We start from the raw sequence: 18,479 nt of genomic DNA, 5'->3' as shown, positions 1-18,479 counted from the left end.
CATTTTTTGGCTGTTGTTAAATTTCTAATTCTTGCATGCACACGAAAACGACGGTTGGGCAGCATGTGTGGTGAAATCGGCAGTGACGGTGGAAGGCCGAATTGCTACGCTCAAGGGGGCGCATTGCGGGAATCGGGATGGCGCTGAAGCCTTTCTCACACCACTGCCTTGACGTAGTACCTAAAAACAAGTGAACCGGGGCTCTTAGTGACACAATTAGCTCTGGGAGGTTCCGGAATGCGAACAGTAGCTAACTTCAGAACCAAGCCCGTGTGTTGACATCCTTTTCGAGCCCACCATGCACTGGTTCGGCGAACCTCCCGTCTGGTACCGCGTTTTCCCGGAAAGGCAACGTCCGCTGTGCCCTTGTAGCCGCTTCGATTTAATCAGCGTCCACGCCACTCCTTCTTTTCCTTCTGTTTCCTTTTCCCCGGCACTGCGAGGCGAAAACTGCGAGCAATTAGCGGTTCGAACCTGTCGACGATCCGTTTCCACTTTCGTCGGTGTCCGTTCTCGCTGCTGGTTGAGCGCCTCCTCCCGGCGAGTCGTGCGGAAAACGAAGAATCGAAGGAACCCAGCGGCAAAAGGGCGATACACGCGCCGACCAAAGTGCTCGCTTCCCATCTGCTGTGGTCGTGGTGGAAAGATTGAGAGAGACAGAAAGAGGGGAGGGAACTGAATCGTGCACTGCAGGCTCGGCAGAAGTGATAACTTCCCGGTCGCGCCGATGGCCGCGTGTTCCATCTACGAGTTGCGTCACCGCCGGGACCGTGCTGCGCGTTTCTCGCTTCGCTCGGTTGGCCGCTCGCCCGGCTATCTGTCTCCCCCCCCCCCCCCCCCCCCCCTCGCGTCGTCGTCGCTGGCCTGTTGTAGTAATACTGGGCCGGAAATGGCCGGCGCTTCTCGGAGGTCCCCGCCAGTTCCGATTCGCACGGTGGCACGTACGGCGCTCATATTCTTAATAGCCAGCGGCAAACGCCGCGCTGTTGAGTGTGTTTGTGTCTGTGTGTGTGCGCACTCGTTCCGTTTGCTTTGTACCACTCTTTCTCCATTTCTCTTTTACTTTGAATTGCGCAAGCAAGCGCGTCAGCGTTGGCCGTCGCGTACATGCCACGAACGTTCCCGCAAATAAGCCACGCGAATTAGAATGAGAATAAGTTTTATTCACGCAGCGTATATTGATGTCAAAACGTTTATGTAGGAGAAAGTCCGCCCTCTAGAAAAGAAATAAGAAAAAACTGACAACGGTCGGCCGTTTTCATAACGTCCAGTCACTTTCCGCCTAGCTGTCGGTCTCGGGCTTTTTTTCTCTCTCCTTGCGTGTGCTGCGCGGGATGCCAGCTTCCTTTTACCGACATACTTCGTCATACTTCGTCATACGTTGGAAAGTTCTGTTCTGCGAGCCGATCACTTCCGCCGAACGTAATTTTCTCATTGTCATACGCCCGCCGCAGTGTGTTTACGCCGGACATTCCCTCGCCTTGGCTGTGCTGCTAACTGCTGCCTATAACCTCCTCCTGTGCTAAGCGCGCTCTTTACTGTCTTCGCCCGGCAACCTGGCCTCGACGATCTAGCTTTGGTCAAGTCCTCGAGCCGAGAGGCTTCTTTCTGGACCTTCTTATGAATGAAGCATTTATGGCACCCATAAAATAAAAAATAAATTAATATTTCAATGCCTTTCTCTGTAGGATGAGGGTTTCCCTCGCCCTGGAAACTTTACGTGATTTTGCGCCCCCATCGCAGAGCTGGAAGGCAGAACATGTGGCCCAGTGACGTTTGACCAAAACTGCGCGTGCTTCGCAGTGTGTGCGTGTGTGTGTGGCATGGATGGGTGGCCATGTCCAGTCGCGGACGCTATTGTTCTTGCTCCGTGCGCTGCGGGGACTCTTGGCCCGCTCATTCTTGCTTCCTTATCACCCTGTGAATGACTACCGCAGTGCGAGACAGGCAGCCAAGGCTGTTGTCGGCGTGCGTGGTATGCGACCGAGATAAGAGTGTGCATGCACTCTAAGGGCTTCCTGTGGTGGTGGCGGATCCTTATGGATCCACATTCGCGTGTCTCGCCTTCCGGTGGCGTCTACGTTTGTTTTTTTTTATTTTCCTTTCCGCCTTATCTAAGGAGCTGCTGAGCAAAGGGCGTCGACTGAGAGGAGCTGCGCGGAAAAATACTTCTCCGCGCGGTCTTGCACGTGATGCCGCAGGAATGTCTGCAGAGACGGTATTGCAGCAGAGTATGCGGCGGTTGTCTATCGTAGATCTGATACGGTGCAGGAAAGGATGTCGCTGTTATTTTTTTCTTTTAGCTCATGTCACGCGCGGTGAAGTCGCCGTCCAAAGTTGGGCAACGCGAGCGGACGTTACTGCCGACATTTCAAGACATTAGGCGCGAAATCAGCCCTGCGATTCGACTGAACGATTGGGAAACGCCGTCCAGGATCAGTCGTCGACTCGCTGATGAATAGTATCTGCGGATGCGAAAGCAAAATCTTCGCTTTAAAAATTAGCTTATCTCCACAGAGCTCAAGCGATGGTCTTCGGAGTGCGTCACGCGCGAAATGTGTGCAGAAATATCAATTTCGAAACACGCTTTCGCAATGCCTCTTGGCATGGCACTTTAACCGGGGAGAGTGCAGCTGCTCTTACTTGACACGTGCATGAGTATGAGACTGAGTATATATAAAAAAAAAAAAATGAGCCGTTGGGAAGCCGTGGACGTCTGCCCAGTCCTCGGGCTATTATCTGAACGCGATTATTTTCAGCAGATCTCGGCCGGGATAATGCATCGATTTTATTCCACTTTTTCGGCGAAGACTTGGACGCTGTAACAGGAAGGCTGCAAATTATGCTAACAACAATGCACAATATTAGAGAGAAAACGAGAATTCTTGATGTTTTGGCTGAGATTAAAGCAGTATGGGCGCCTAATTTTAGTTGCACGCTTTCTTCTGTGTTATGTATGAGACATTAGAATACATAGTCACAGCTTGGTATTCGCCTAAGACTGCTAAATAATTTATAAGTGAATTTCATCTATCATGCTGTTTCGGTTGTTTAGATTTCATCAGCCGAAAATGGCTGTGACGTCAGAGGTTGCTTTAGGTCAAGTGCAGCGTGCACGAGGGATACGGTACAGGGCCTTGTGTCAAAGCGCGCGCCACCGCCGCTCGAGTCCAGCCGTGGTAATGGTGCAGCTCGGGCAGCTGTAATGGTGGTTGCATTTCCACTCAGTTTCTATCACTCTTGTCGGTTTTCGGCGCTGGCACAAAAGGAAAAGCGCCATTATGTCACACGACTGGCGAGTCATGCCAACATCAGATCCACGGCAGTGGTCGAGCCTGTGTCAGAAGGCGATGCTGACCAGACCCTTAAATATTTTCATGCATTAAAGTATTCCGATAGTACCCTGCGTTGTTCGTCCATTCCGTCGGCTCCGCTTTTACGAGCAAGTTGTTCTGAACTACCGAGGCACGTGTCTCGTACATTAACAGTGACCGCGGTGTTGTCTATTCGCAGAGGGGAGCAGCGCCTTCGGCGGCCGCCTCCCATCAGGCAGCAGCAGGAGCGTTCGTGACAGCTACGCCCGCAGCGTAAGCAGCAGCATCAGCAGCGCCGGCCGTGGGGGCATGCCTCGCGAGCTGGCCGACGTGCAAGTGGTGTCCAGGATGCCCGTGCCGTCGTCCCTGTACACGTCGCGCTCGTCGATCCACTACGCGTCCACGTCGTCGCTGCGCTCGACCAGCCTCGACCGCCGGTCGGCCACCCTGCGGGACAGCACCTCCTCCTCGTCCTCCGCGACCAGCAGCTACACGTCCCGGCTGCCGCCCAGGCCCTCGCTCGAGCACCGTTCCAAGGTGGGCACTGCACCTTCGAACCATGGCTTCTACCTCTCGATGTGTTATGTGCGGTCTTTGTTAAAAATATGCAGCCCAGGGGGTTCTGCTTCCAAACCGTGTAGCTTGGGAGGGTTCAGGACTTAAGTTCCTCCCGCCTTCGTGAGATCAGGGTCCCTGAGTATGCAAGAGGAGCCGCTCTGCAGGGCTCAGAAGCAGACCCCTGGACTTGGAGACTTACAAAAATGCTTGAAAATAAACTGGAAACAACGTAGCGAGCTACAGAACGGAAAAAGAAAATGGAGGTACCATGAAGGGACAGAAAGAGATCAGATTTGGTCACGGAAAACGCGAGTTATTAATATCTGATCACTGTAATCAAGAAGAGGAAACGGACAAGGCGTGTGATGCGAAGATAACTAATACTAGTTAAGAGTAACGGCGTGGATTTCAAAGGAAGGCAGACGAATAGCAGGGGGCGGCTGGAAGAGAGTCAGCTGTGCGGATGGCATTGCGAAGTTTGAGGGGATGGCGCGGCCACAGCTGGCGCAGCCTCTGTCCTGCAGTGGATGTGAATGGGCTTGTGACGGTGGTGTAGTGTCAGACGCCGCATAGTGCATTCAGTTGGCTAGCTTGAAGAGCCGTACCCTTGCAAGGTGGCTCGAGCCACTGTCTACCTTTTGAACTGTCAGACAGTTCAGCTTCTGGAGGAGCACTGTGGTTAGAGTTATCAGCGTCAACACGACTACACGCGGCGCTTGGGGCCGACAAGATGTCAATTACCGACAGAGTATCGTGTAGCGCGTAGCGCTCGCGGTTCTTGTTTGGCTGCTGGCGGAAGTGCGTGTAAGAACGAGCAAGAAATCTCCCCTTCGCGTCTGTAGACTGCGTACTACGGCCCCACTAAAACGGCTACGAACGCGGACGCGCACACTGACTCCAGCTATGCGTTTCAGTGGAAGCTATCTTAAGTGTCATGGGGTCGGTGTCTCGTAAAGAAAGCAGATCGATATTTACGACAGTGCGCAGGAGTAACGCCCCCTTCTGTATTTTAAAGCAGGAACGAAGCACAGTGACCTGGGTTTGCAAGGGACTAAAGCACAGTCGGTTGCCTGCCAAGTTCCGTGAGCCATCAACGCGCCCAAGTTTTACTCGCGGGCACGCCTCGCACGAAAGCTGTTCCGGGCGTAGCCTCACGCGCTTGATTTCAGCGCCGACGAGTGAGAGACCAGTAGAGAAATGGGAATTCTGTCCCTTCATCCCGCGGCTTCCGCAAGGGCCCACAGTGTACATCGCATGCAGTCGCGCTCAGTGTAACCTGCGCCAGGCTGGCGGAGACCATGGTGCGGTTTGCGCTTTATCAAATTGCAGTGAGCTGTGGTACAGGCTACAGATAACTTCTGACGACAGGCTACATTCTCAGCTTTTCACCACCGCCGGACTCCCACTGTTTATTACAGTGAAGGAAGCTCCTGCCGCCTCTTGTGCGTTTCAGGTTATAGTTAACGCGACTGTACGTGTCCGCGTCATTAGGGTCATTTCTTTAACCTACACCAGCTACACCAGTGTAGCGAAGCTTCATTTGAGGTATTGGACATTTGCTACACTGGTGTAGCTGGTGTAGGTTAAAGAAATGGCCCTATTGTTTCCGGCTGACTGATCCGAGACAATTGGCGCTGCTGCTGCGCGTAGGTGGTGTCCGACCTGCCGCGCCTGTCTTCGCGCGTGGTGCTCGACGTCTCCTCGTCGGGCAGCCGGCGCAGCCTGACCCGCCAGCGCTCGGGGGATGCCATCTCGGACGCCGGCTCGCCCGTGCTGACCCGCTACCGCGACCTGGGCACCGACTCGCCCTCGTCGCGCGCCAGCTCGCCCGCGCGGCGCCTCCTGGACGAGAACTGCAACCGCGCCTCGACCCCGACCCGCCGCCTGGACTGGAACCACAATGTGTACAACGGCCACTCGCTGCCACCGCCCCCCGACAGCCCCGGACGGGACTCGGGCGCCTCCATCTCGCCCGCCTCGTCTCGCCACTGGCGGAACCTCGGCTCCTCGACCAGCTCCGTCGACTCGGGCGGCTCCTCGTCGTCCGACTGCTCGCCCGGACTGCGACGCGCCCGCCGGCTGTCGCTCACATCCGAGGTGAGTCGAGCATGCAACCCCTTCGCTCTGCAGGACCTGCTCAGTGCATGGTGTCGCTTTGATGAAACAGTAGTCCACCCGGATCGTGTGCGTTCTTGGGGCGATTGGTCTACCAGATTGTGTATTCTGGTCGCAATTGGTCCACAAGATCAACAGCGTTCTGGTCGCGATTCGTGCCAGGAGGAGGGTATTCCAGCATGATCTTGCATGGCTACACTCCTGGGATGCACTGTTAGACGTTAAATACCCAATGTCGAGGTGCTGAACAGTTCATAAGTGACACCGCGGTGTTGACCGTTCACGGTTCACACTTCCTCAATGGTTACTTGAGGGGAGTGAAAACTGTTGAGGCTTATCAGATAAGTTTGCCTTTCCGTTACCCCTCTCTCTCTCTCTCTCCACTCCTTGAAGCGGGACCTGGTGGCAGTCTCGTCGCGTGTTAACTGGCGGGGAGGGGGGCTGTCTGTTGTTGGAGCCCTGGTCCATGGTTCGCAATTCCATGCTTCATATTCGTGACCGAAATGCACATGGATAAGCTACCTTCCGCCGTCATTCGATCTCCTTGTTGCACGAGATCGGTTAGGAATCGACGCGTGTTTCTAGTAAAGCTATATTCGGAGCCCCGTTGTTGCGGGCGTAGGTTGTTGGACGTCAGCGCCGGTTTAAGCGAATGAAGAAACGTCGCTCGGCGTTTCTAAAGACGCTTGCCCCTACGATAAGCTGCTTTTGAACGGCTCGAAATAGGAGCGAGTAGTCATTCGTTGGCGAAAAGCTCTGCAAACGGTTGTCCGGAACGTTGAATATTCGCGCACGCTGCCTACCGGTGCAGCTGGAAACTGCCACTGGAAAGGCTGCTGCTTTGTAATCGCCCCCGTCTACATCTTCCCCTGTTTTCTTTCGGTCTTCGTCGGTTTCCGGTTCAGCTCTAACCCGCGAGCCCGGCAGACGTCATGGCGGCGCGCGCTTCCTCGCGCCCAGGATATTTTCCCCTCGCGACAGCATCGGCGGTGTGGAGCGAGTGCTCGCGGCTGCCACTGCTGCTCCTCGCCCGCGCTCCAGAACGCGCGCCAGTGATATATTTTTAGCGGCTGCGGCGGCCAAGAAAAAGCCGGGTGGCGTCAAAGGAGAGCCCGAAGAGAAACCGCCGCGCGTGCGTGCTTGCGTATCTTGGGGGGGAGACGGAGTCGAGAGGCCGCTGCCCTGGAAATGCCCCCGCGGTTTCCACTGCCAAAGGGGTTGGCGGCGCGCCGCTGTCAGCCCACCCACCCACCCACCCTCGCCCTGCTTCTCCTCCTCGTACCTGGCCCTGGCGGTGCGCAACCGACATTCGAGCCGTCTGGCCCGAAAAGGGGATGCCAACGCCCGCCCCCGGCCGCCGCTGGGGCTTCTGGAGCGCCGCCGACGCGAGCCCACGTGGCACGCTTCTCCGATTCGCCGGTGTCGCGCGTTACCGTTATGCCTGATCTCGTTGGGTTAGATTGCCCGAAAGCCTTGCCCGCCCCCACCTCGTCTTTTCGAAAGTCCAAGGGACTGACCGGTCGAGCGGGCTGCTGGCATTTGTGAGGTTCCAGCGATCGTCCGCGTGTTTATCGCTCGTCACGTTCGCTTCAGTTATGCCCCTGCCGGCGCGGACCGTCGAGATGCCTACTTTCCGACCTGCGTCGTGATGGGAGTGTTTGTTAATCGGGGAAAAAAAAGTGGGTAGGGGTTGCCGATCGCCGCGACGTGTCTCATTCGTGGCGAGCACCTGAACTGTGCCCGCCGGCAAGAGAAAGGTGTACAAGGAAAGGAACGGGGAGATCGGGAGAAGGAAAAAAAACATGAGATATTGAACGGTGGATAGAAAAGCGGCGAAGTAGTCAAGAGGGAACACGTCCGGCTCCCGACCGCTTTGAGATCTTCGCCGCGATCCCGTCTTCAGCTGTGCACCCCGTTCGTTTGGCTCAGCGTGCGGTGCACAGGTGCCGTTATGCCGGCTGGCGTATAATTTGATGCCGAGTCGCGATATACCGTCTTCGTTCCCCCTCTCCCTGCCGGAGGAGATCGCGGTCCGCTCTCGCGCGCCTTGTTGGGCTCCTGCGGTCAAGGCCGTCCCGTGGCAGGCGCGTGCTCGCGGTGAAGAGAATAAAAGCTCGGAGGCGGCGCGTTGCCTCAGAGCCTGCCTCGCCGCCTTTGTGGGGCCGTTGAACCGTTGGCATTCCTTTCCCCGGTGTCGTCGAAGTGGCACATCGCGCCGACTACTCGGTTCGTCCCGCTCTTTGCCCGAGCACGGGTGCCTTTCGATGGCGGAGGTCCTTGATAGAAAGTCGCCGCTGTGGCAGTGAGATAGAAGGGATAGGGCACCGTTCTTGAGATGGAGGCTGCGGTCCGCTTAGGCTGAATCTCAGAGCGGCGTCGGGCCAGATAGTGAAAAGCTGAGCGCTGGCGAGGCTTAAGGCGTAGGATATGCGCCTGACCTCACGTGCGCCTGCGGGGTACAAAACACGTACCCCTCCCCACTCAGTTCTCGTTTCGGACCGGATTTTAACGCGGGGGCGTTATGGCTGCCGTTGTGCAGAAAATCCCCGGAGAAGCAGCCCAGGTCACGTGACCTTGTGACGCCATCACAACCTACCCATCGGATTATGAGGAAACTGACCACCGGGTCAGGTGGCGGCAGTTAAATTAATGATTGGTCGCGAGAGATTGCTCGGGAGGAGCAACTTGGGTCGTGCAAGCCCTATTGATGGCAGCCCCTGCCATCGCAGGGCCGTCGCTTAACCGCTTCACCACTGTGCCAGGAGTGGTATGAGGAATCCCAGGGTTCTGTGAATGTAAAGTCGAGTCGAGAATGACCAATTCACATTTATGGGCGTTAACCCATTAAAGCTATCGCGTCATATAACCTTAAGAAGGCGGAGCTTAAGTGTCCCATCCAGTTTTTTTTTTTTTTCATCCCTGAAATGCCAAAGACGTTATCGATTCCTATACCCTACAGTGTCATTTAAGAGCTAAGTGAAACAATAAACGATAATGTAAACAGATTCGTCGGTTAGCCCGCTATTCATGTTAAGAATTCGAAAGGGTCTGTTATTTTTTTCTTACGGCTCAACGTTCGTGTCTTTAAAAAAAAAATATCCGACCGTTGTCACTGTCTGAATCAAGAATTAGGTTAGAAGTTGAGATCAAGTTCTCACAAATGACGCGTAGCGCACAGTTTGGAAGCACCAGGTATCGTTGATAGCGGCGATAGCGTTTTCATTTTTGTTGCTGTTTATAGAATGTATACTGTATTGAAATTTGAAAAAGTAACGTTAAGAAGGTCGTAAGGTTCGCGCCGCGTCAACGTCCTGGGTGCCTGGAAGAAATCTTTGCAACTCTGTCGGCTAGCTCCAGTCACTCGGCAGGTCGCGTGAGGGCCGGAATAAAATAGAAAAACGGAAGCAAGTAACGTGGGACGTTTCGTTCCTGTCATAGGCGCGCGCGGAAGCATTTTACTTGACCCGGCTGTGTTTTAGGCGCAGCCTGCGGGGAAAGCGCCGCGCTCGCCTGCCCTTCCCCGGGGCAGAAATTCCGCACTTTGGGTCAATCAGTGTCGCACCAGAGTAATTGCGTGCGCAGGGTGCTCCAGCCGCTTCGTCAGCGGCGCCCGCTGCATTTATGAATAAATTTGCCGGTCTGCCGAGCCGAGTTTGCGGGGTGTGCGCTGGGCTTAGCTACAACCCATGTCGACGGACCACGTGAGGCACTTCGTCCGCAGTCCCAGCGCGCGGCGCGGTGACCGCGGAACCAGCGCGACTTCATCGACACTTGGCATGGAAAAGTCGTCTCCGCGCTTCGGCGGCTCCGTACCCGAACGGCTCGGTCACCAACCCTAGGAGCAGCTTCGTGCGTCGTCTATTTATTGCGTCCAGGAACTTGGGAGAATTCACCATCCGCCTCACATGCGGGAGGTGTGGGGTTCGATCCCCACTGCCGCCGGGTACCCACCAGTGATACAATGGGTACAAGCTTTCCCCTGGCTTGGTGCTTCGCTTCTCTGGGACGAAATGCTTGGGAAATATATCTTCGACCCGACTTGAGTAGTCGAAAACAGCGTCTGCCATGGCGCTCTTTCGCCACAGATGTCCTTGCACCATAAAAGTCATCGTCATCAACGACAACGATTTAAGAATCCAGTGTCTCTGTTCTCTGTTAGATGGATTTGTTTTTTTTTTGTTTTTGTTTTTTCAATTAAAGCAGCCTCTTTCTGACAGGTTCTACTTCCCAGCCTAATGATCATCCGTGATTTTTGCTGTACATTATCCGCGAGTTTCAACGCCATCCAGGACGGTACTATGGGAACCCTGACGGGCGAATTTTGATTGGTAATGTGCAGCTTTGTTAGGGCTTGGCTCGTCGCGGTAACGCTAGACAACCTAAACCCAAATGGTTTCCGGAAATCCATTCTATACTCAAAAATGTCCAAATGATTGTCTAACCAAAATTTTTAGAATGGTCTGAATGAAATGTAAGATTATATCACAGGTGGTACAGCTCATACGAGCTCCGGTGGATTCGCCATTATGGCCTTCTCCCAATCTTCGTTCTGTGAACGAACAGGGCGAAGATAATAGAAAGTATCGACCGTACTCGCAGTTCACTTTGTGTCAAAATGTACACGAGACCGATTAAAACCACGTCACACCTGCGCTCTGTATACCTGCTCAGTTATACCGTCCGAGGCTGCAGTCTGCAGCTCGGCGCAGTTTCTGGAGCAAATTCTTTCTTCTTGGCTGCCCGGTGGCGTTTTTAAAGCGCTATCGCCAGGGGAGGCTGTCATCGCTATCTTGCGGGCCCGTTCGAAGGCCAAAGCTCCCGTGTCCCGTTCTCGCCGCCACTTGACGCGTATTATTTCAGCCCATATTTACAGTGCGCGGCGCCGTTCCTCGCTTGCAATGATGATTGAGCGGGGTTTCGTCGCCGGCTTTGTGTTGAAGGTCGTATAGTCGGGCGCGTTGGAGGACGCATGAGGTGGCTATATGCTCGCTGCACAGGTGGACGGAGCGAGAAGGGCGCATGGGGGCGGCCATAAGCCGCACACCTCGGCATTCTCTTAAACCGCGCCAGCTAGCAGGCAGCCTGCGAAGTATTAGTAGGCTGTGGTCGGTGAATACCCCCGCTTGGCCGGCGCACACAGGCTCGTCTCGGTCGCGCAGCCGCCCCCGTAACAAAAAAGAGCACCTTTGTTTCGAAGCTTTACTCTTCCCACATGCTGCGTGTGTGCACTTGTGCTATATTTTGTTGCAGGTAGCGGCGCTACTACCGTTTGTGCGTGCGTGCGCAATGCCACCGCCTCCGTATGCCCTTTCCTTGGCGGTTCGTGCGCGGCAGGTGGTTACGAAACGCATCCCCCCACCCCCTCCTTCGTAGTACTAGACACAAAGCGCGCTGTGTATGGTATGTACCCGCGCTTGGATGGATCACCGACGCAGGGCAGCGGCGGCGGCAACTGGCGCGTATACGCTGGCACGCGCTTTTGTCTCTGCGTCTTGTTTCCCTCATCGGGCTGTTGCCCAAACGTTCGCTCGCCGTCATCCTCGCTTTTCGTTAGGCGGCTGAGGAGCGGTTGCGCACCTCGTTGTCGCAGCCGTTTTGCTATGACGGCGCGTGCGTTGTTTCTCTGGGGGGAAAGATGGTGCGGGCCCGGAGGAGACGAAAAGGGGGCAGTGTTTCGGTGGGGCTCAGACGTGAGGGAGCCCTCTGCAGCACTGGAGTGTTGTAAGCGCGGCGGAGAAACACTGTAGTAGCCCGCACGAATACAGACCAGCCGGGTGCCTGATGTGCGCATTCGCTGTGGCCAGGTGGGGAGGTGCACATGGCACTGCGCATGCGCATAGGAGCCTGGATGTCCCGGTATACGCGTACGCTAGTACGTCTCCTAAAGCTCGTCTCTGAACGGGGAGTTCTTCGACCTACGGTCGTGCCTATCCCCTCTTCACTGATTCAAATGAATTCGAATCTGTGCGCGTGCTGTATAAGTGTTGCCTTCACGCGCATATACTCACCTGTTCTGCGACATTCGTGCGTGCGTCTGTGCGGCTTCGGGAGACTAACGTGTTGGGAGGCTAGCTGTGTTTACACCGCACCCACGCTTTCAACTTCTCCCCTTCTCTCCATCTCTTTCAGTTCGTTTTCTTTTTCTTCGTTTTATCCCGCGCGCAACGCCGGCGTCCCGAGCGCGGTGTCGAAAGGTAATGGATGTGTATCGACCGCGTCCTCCTCCGCCGTTGGTAAATGGAGGTTTAAGACCCGTGCGCGCGGGCACCGCTTTGTGTCTCCATGATTGATCGTCCCGTCGCCGGCCTGCAGCGCAAAGTGTTTTATTCTCTGGGGCAGAACACGCCAAGCCGTGCTTTGACTTCGCGGCCCCGTCCTCCGTAGTTAACGCTCTATGGCCGCCTGTCGTCCTTCGTCGACCTCGACCTCTGGCTCTGTCTAGTCAAAGGAGAGCGGCGATAACAAAAACAAGCAAAAAAAAAAAAGAAAACGAATTTATTGTTGCGTCACATTTCGCCGCTTGATGTTTGGGACAAGTGAGAGGGAGGCTTGTATGTAGTATTTGCGGACAGAGACGCGCCGTGACGTTTCATGACAGCGTATATATAGTTGCGATGTAGTACGCGTCCCGAATAGACGTTCTCATTGACTTCGCCGTCGTAATTAAGCTTTCACGCGCTTCTCGCGTTGCGCGAGCGCTCAACCCTCTTCCCTTTGCTGACAGTGGCGCGGCTCCGCGGTGAGCCTTTTTAATCCGAGAGCATTGAAAGCCTTATCGCAAAAAAAAAAAAAAAACGTCATTGGTCATAAAATTCGTTCATTGGCTGGAGAGAAGTGACGTCACGAGACCGGATAATTTCCATATGACCCTATGGGTGAGCGCATGAGATTAGGAAGCTTCTGGGGATACGGTGGCCGCGGCTGGTACAGGGCATGATTAATTGGAGACATATGAGAGAGGCCTTTGCCCTTCAGTGGGCGCAGTCAGGGTGGTGACGACGGCGACGATGATTGTTTCTGAAACGTGGCAGCTTCCATCGGGCTCCGCTTTCTTGACGGGCGCGTTCTGCTCAGACACCAGCTTCTCGTACGCAGGTAACTGCGCTATACGGCGCATCCTATACTTTCTCGTCCGCCATGATGCGTATAGTGCGCTTTCTATACTGGCTCTTTGTCTCCGTGCGTGTAATTTCCGCGATGGTCGGAGTTTTTGGAAGGACACACGCAAGCCCGCGTGCACGTCGGAGGCGCCACGCCGCGAGAGCCCGATATAGCACCGAATCGTATATAGACTCCATTATATAGCATCTGACCGAGCCCAAAGGCAGCCGCTGCTGCCGGCGTATATCGTGGAGAGGCTGACCCGCCCTGGCCCTCCAGAGGTTATGCGAGTGGCGGTCGTTAAACCTCGCCGCGTATGCGATCCAGCACCACGCGTGCCGCATGGCCCTGGGCTCGCATTATCGAGCGTGGAAGCGCTGCCGCGCGAGCTGCTCGTGTGTACGCGGCTATATTTATATACAGGGTGGGGGCGTGTGATGGACACGCGCCCCCGCTTTGCGCAGCAGCGGATGTGCATTATGTGCGGACGCGCACGGGTCGACGAGACACGTGGCTCGCTAAGTGGCAGCAGCGCGGTTGATAAGCGAGCGGAAAGCCTGCGCGGTGGCATCCGCGGAGTGTGCGCGTGTATACGCCGTGTGTACAGAACGGCTCTCGTATATATAGACTTATCGGCGCGAATGCAAGGCAGTATAGTGTACTCTCGGAGGCTACACATCTTCCCTGCGTATGCGTGCGTAAATATATATGCGCGCCCCGTCAAAGTACTTATGAGAGCAGCGATATCGATAAAGGGCGACGGAATCAAACTGTTTCGTTATAAGCGTTACATCGCTATATCCGCATAACCCCGTACCTTTCATTGGAAGGAACTTTTTTTTTTCTCTCTCGGCTTTATGTTCTCTGTGTGACTGCATTTCGCTGTGTACCATCTAGCAAACCTATTAGTTATAGGGCAATATGAAAAAAATGACGGCCCATTGAGGGACGAGGCGGCAGCAGATAAAGGAAGGCACTTACTTATCCTCGCCGCAAGCGAAGGCTGTGAAGGCGGGTTCCCTCCTTTATGCTCTTACCGTTTTTTTTTTTGTTTTTTTTTTTGCATCGTCAGTTTTCGTCAGGCAAAACAAGCCCACCAACTAAGCAACCCAGCCAGGATATTTTTTTATGATACATCTAAGTGCGGACTTTCTTATAGAGATCCGGGTGCGAATGCACGTCGGTCCTCCTAGAGACACGAAAGAAAAGAAAAAACTTTCATAAATGCTACTCTCGCAGTTCGGTATTCGCCGGCAAACTCGCTCTATTGTGCTCACGACCCGCCTCAGTATACCGAACTACCCGGCTCCGCTAACCTTTTTCAGCAGCCGGCGTGTGCATGCTGCTGGTCGTCTGCGTTGGCGCTCTAAAATTAGACATTCTCGACGGGGCAGCGATGAGCACGAGCCGACGCAAGTGACTCGTCCCCGCGGCACCTCTGCGTGTTGCATTCAGAGGGCGCGCTTTCTGAAATGCGGCTCGCCACTGGTATACGCACGCACCGGGTCCCTCGATGATTGCCGCCCCTGGTCGGGCCGTTTATTTCCTCGGTATAAAAATGACGCTGCAGGCCCCGGGCGGGTGTGCGTGTCTGCGCTCTGACGACACAACTTTCTGCCGCGCTGTCCTTTTCAGATACGCGCTATAGACGCCGCCCCGCGGGAACAGCCGCTCGCCGGGCGCGCTGTTATATGCGTATCTATATACAAACTGCGCTGAAAGCAGTAGGGAGAGGGGGTCTTGGGAGACCGCGCCTGTTGGCGAGACGCGTTGGTATGTCTCCAACCGGCGGAGGCATGTGCGCGCTCCTGCGCTCACCGCGAGACCTTAAAATGAAGCGTATTTCGCCTGTTCCGGGCGTTGCCTCGATGACGCGTATGTATTCGCTTATAGGCTTGCATTCAGCTACGTTGTTGGCGAAGAAAGGGGAATGGAGGATGAGTGGAAAAGTCTGTGCCGGGCACTGGCCAGCCCCTTTGTTGGCGAGCGCGCGCGTGTGTGTATATCAAGCCGAGAACGGCGAACCCGTTTCGACGCCGCCGTAAATGTCCGTCTCGTGAAGGAGTGGGTTGTGGTGGTCGAGAAGAGGTCGGCTCTGGTGTGATGGAACACTCTTCTCTGGCTCCTCCAGCGCACGCCATGCGGCTGCCTGTCTATAAAAAGAGCGAAAGGAACCCCCGTCATCTCGGGACGATACGCTCTCCTTTACTCGAGCAGTGCCTTTGTTCGCGAGGTGCTCCTCGTGCACAGGTGAGCTTCAGAGCGTATGTGGAAACAAGGTGGCTTTCGCAGTCCGTATACTGCAGCGTATACCGTGGTGAAAGTGGTCCCATGCGGTGCTATATATATCCGAGGCGGCGCGATTACGGAGCGGTGGTTTCGCTTTCGTCCGCGAAACGAAGCTTATCGGTGTCGTCCACCTGGGTCTCTCTCTCTGCATTCTCAGCGGCTCGGCTTTGTGTTCAGCTCCAGAAGTTATGCGCGAGTATTTTCAAGACGCGCCTAATCCCCTTGAGCGAAGGAGAGGATGAGCAGTAGGCCGGGCGTTATCTTCCGTTGGGATTTCCGCGGCGCCCTCTCCGCGTATGTATATACCCGGTCGGCTAACTGTTGGTGCTGCTGGCTTTGTTGTGTGCGAGGCTCGCACAGTGCGGAGCTTTGTATAGCGCCTCACTCGGACGTCGTTGCGACGTTCCGGGACGTCATCTGAGCGATGGGTGCACGCTTTGTCAGCGCATCTTTCTTTCCTTCTTCCTTTCCCTCCTCCTTTTTTTCTTCCTTCTTCTTACCTGCTTTCTCCATCTTTCTTTGTTTCCTTCTTTCTTTCTCCCTTTCATTAGTTCTGACCCCTGGTTGTTGCTAATTCGTGCATGTGACGCCATTGGCCGTTGACTTCCGGAAACCGCGCCGGACCATCGACTCCATCGGCTGAGATCCTGTGCATCCGCTGTGCGTGACAAAGTGGGATCGACTCTCATTACGAATCGAAGGGCGCCTTTCCGCTGCGGCGGGGGCGAGGCGCACACCTGCTGACGAACAGCCGCGGCTGCCGTGCTCTTAAACTCTGCCTACGAGACTTTGATGGTCGCGTCTTTTCCGAGTGTTGTGGACATACGAGCAGAGTTTCGGCTTGCGGACGCTGTTAGGCGGCATGTGTAAGGCTCGTCGCTTTGCTTAGTCAGCGGTACCACCCGTCGCTCTTCACCCGCGCATTGGGCCCTTTGCAGCAGCCCGTTTGGCAAGGCGCGCTGTGTCGTCAGCGGGACTTCCTCCCACCCTGGCAGAGCGGGATAGCGTAACCGTAACCCGATCTTGTTTGTATCGGCAGTGCCGTCTCGTCTTTCGTTCGGACAGCTCGCGCGCGTGTGCCCCAGCTGTTGACGAGACGCAGCGCAGGCCTGAGTGGGTTCCGTCGATGCATTGCCTGAGCGAGCGGACACGTGTATACCACACGTGTGCTGCGTGTGTACCAGAGCGTGATATCTGTGTATGATTTATGAGCCACATGTTTGTCATGTGTGTCTTGTACGTGTGACGCGCGTATATTTGTACACCTTGTGACAAGTGTACCAGCGCACGTGGCCATGTAGTATCAGCACGGTGTACAGGTGCACGGTACACGTGTTCGTTTACGCAATCGCGTCTTAGTGCACTTCACTGCTGCTTCCTACGTCAGTATATATGCGGGCGCTCGCGCATTACAGCCGTCGTCGTTTCCTGGCACCGCTTCGCTTTTGATTGGGTCACCTTGAAGCGGTATCGGCGCGCGCCGATGCTCGCTCGCGAAGGGAGCTCGCTGTTCGTCCGCATTCCTCGGGCCCCGCGTTCCGACGCCGCTGCTGCCGCGGCCGATCGCATTCCGGTTGGTCGCTTATGCTCGGCGCACGCGAGAGCCGTGATGCAAGCGAGAACACTACTAGGAAGCGCGCAGGAAGATTTCTTTCTTTTTTTTCTTACCTCTCCTTGCGATACCAATCCTTCTCTTCCTCCAGCGGTAAGTGTGAGAGGGAGCACATGGGTGCAGCGGTTGTGACCCACTTTTTTTTCCAGAGATCTCTGCTCAATATGTAATGGCTTTCGGGGAGTGCTGCCAGGAATAGAGTTGGCCGCTATGTCCTCGGGCTGCTGCGGCGCGACTCGTTCCCGGGACGTCTTGTGAGCGCCGTTTTCTCCGCCTCGCCGCGGTGTTACCTCCGTTACGTCAGCGATACGCGCACCGTGTTTTGTTGCAATGGGAAGCGGAGGTCGCTGCGTTTGCGTGGGTGTTGCACATGGGTCCGAAATTGCCGCGTGTTGAACTTGTAGATTGAGAATTGCCGGTCTGCCGTTTCACCCAAGGCATGAGGCGCATGCCATGCCCGGGGTTTTATTCCTGGCGGGAGTTTCCTTTGCGGACTTGAAATATTCAACTGTCGGCGAGATCGCATACCCAGGGCACGTGCCAGCGCAGTTGGCTTGTAGTGTTTTCGATAAAGCGCTTTCTTTCGGCTTATTCGACGCACCTGCGGGCCGGAACTGCGTACATCGCCTTTCCTTTCGTTGGGCTTCTCGTTTGATATTAATGCGACGTCCGTTTTCATCTTCGATTCTGTTCATTTCGTATGTGACGTGCATTGGTCGCAGTGCACAAGTGTAACGCCTGTTCTGCAACGCTCGAGCAATGGCGACGGAAGACGATGGGTAGAGGGTTGATATGTGAGAGGGGGGGGGGGGGGGGGGGGGGGAGTGGCATTGCGAAACTCTTCCTCTCCCCGTTCATAAGCTACTCAACGGTACTGACGTAATGACATCTGTCTACTGGTTGCATCTATAGATGGCTCAGTTAAATGTAGCTCCGTACTAACTAATGATTACAAAGCACGTCAGAGCTCGGTCCCATGTGTACGTGTCCTTTTGGGTACTTTGTGTTAAGTGCTAGGCGTTACGAAATAATGCGACCATTTTCAACAAGCCCTCAGGCTTTATAACACGTCAAATAGTCGATCAGTTAATATTTACACGTACTCTTCGCTAAGCTATCCGCCTGGTCAAAATAACCCAGTTGCAACAGCAGTGCACCGCTGTTGTGTCATCATATTTATATAGATGAAGAAATGTGTAAGGAATAAAATGGAGCACCCCGTATATTTAGGCACAGTGGTTGCGCGAGCGCCTCGTGGCGCACTCCCATCGCATGCTCCCCCGATAAACACAGCGGCGGCTACGCTTTGAGCTATTAGGGCGTCCGCCGCGGCCGGCTCGGAGGGCCTGGGCGAACCCGCGGACGAGGCTCTCGAGTGGGCGAGGCGCATGCAGCCTCTTGTCTCATTGCATTACCGGTAGCGAACATCGGCGCCGGGGGCCAGGCTCGCTCGCCTCTGACGTCAGCGGTTGAAGTGTTTTTGTTCGTTT

At 55.1% G+C, this 18,479-nt stretch overlaps 1 protein-coding gene across 2 annotated transcripts in view; it reads left to right on the top strand.

The window, feature by feature from the left end:
• Positions 1–18,479, top strand: part of LOC149340808 (ubiquitin carboxyl-terminal hydrolase 2-like) — a 241,175-nt gene that overhangs the window by 112,393 nt on the left and 110,303 nt on the right. For both annotated transcript variants that reach the window (XM_089549699.1, XM_089549698.1), the window contains exons 2-3: positions 3,514–3,851; positions 5,523–5,969. In XM_089549699.1, the coding sequence (XP_089405825.1) occupies positions 3,624–3,851; positions 5,523–5,969 (675 nt within the window). In that variant the 5' untranslated portion in view covers positions 3,514–3,623. The remainder of the gene's footprint in view (positions 1–3,513; positions 3,852–5,522; positions 5,970–18,479) is intronic.

Source organism: Amblyomma mixtum, chromosome 6, assembly GCF_055824585.1.
Source record: "Amblyomma mixtum isolate Tamu chromosome 6, ASM5582458v1, whole genome shotgun sequence".
In the NCBI taxonomy this organism is placed as follows: domain Eukaryota; kingdom Metazoa; phylum Arthropoda; class Arachnida; order Ixodida; family Ixodidae; genus Amblyomma; species Amblyomma mixtum.
Note: the sequence above shows the minus strand (reverse complement) of the source record. Positions and strands in the feature narration are given on the sequence as shown.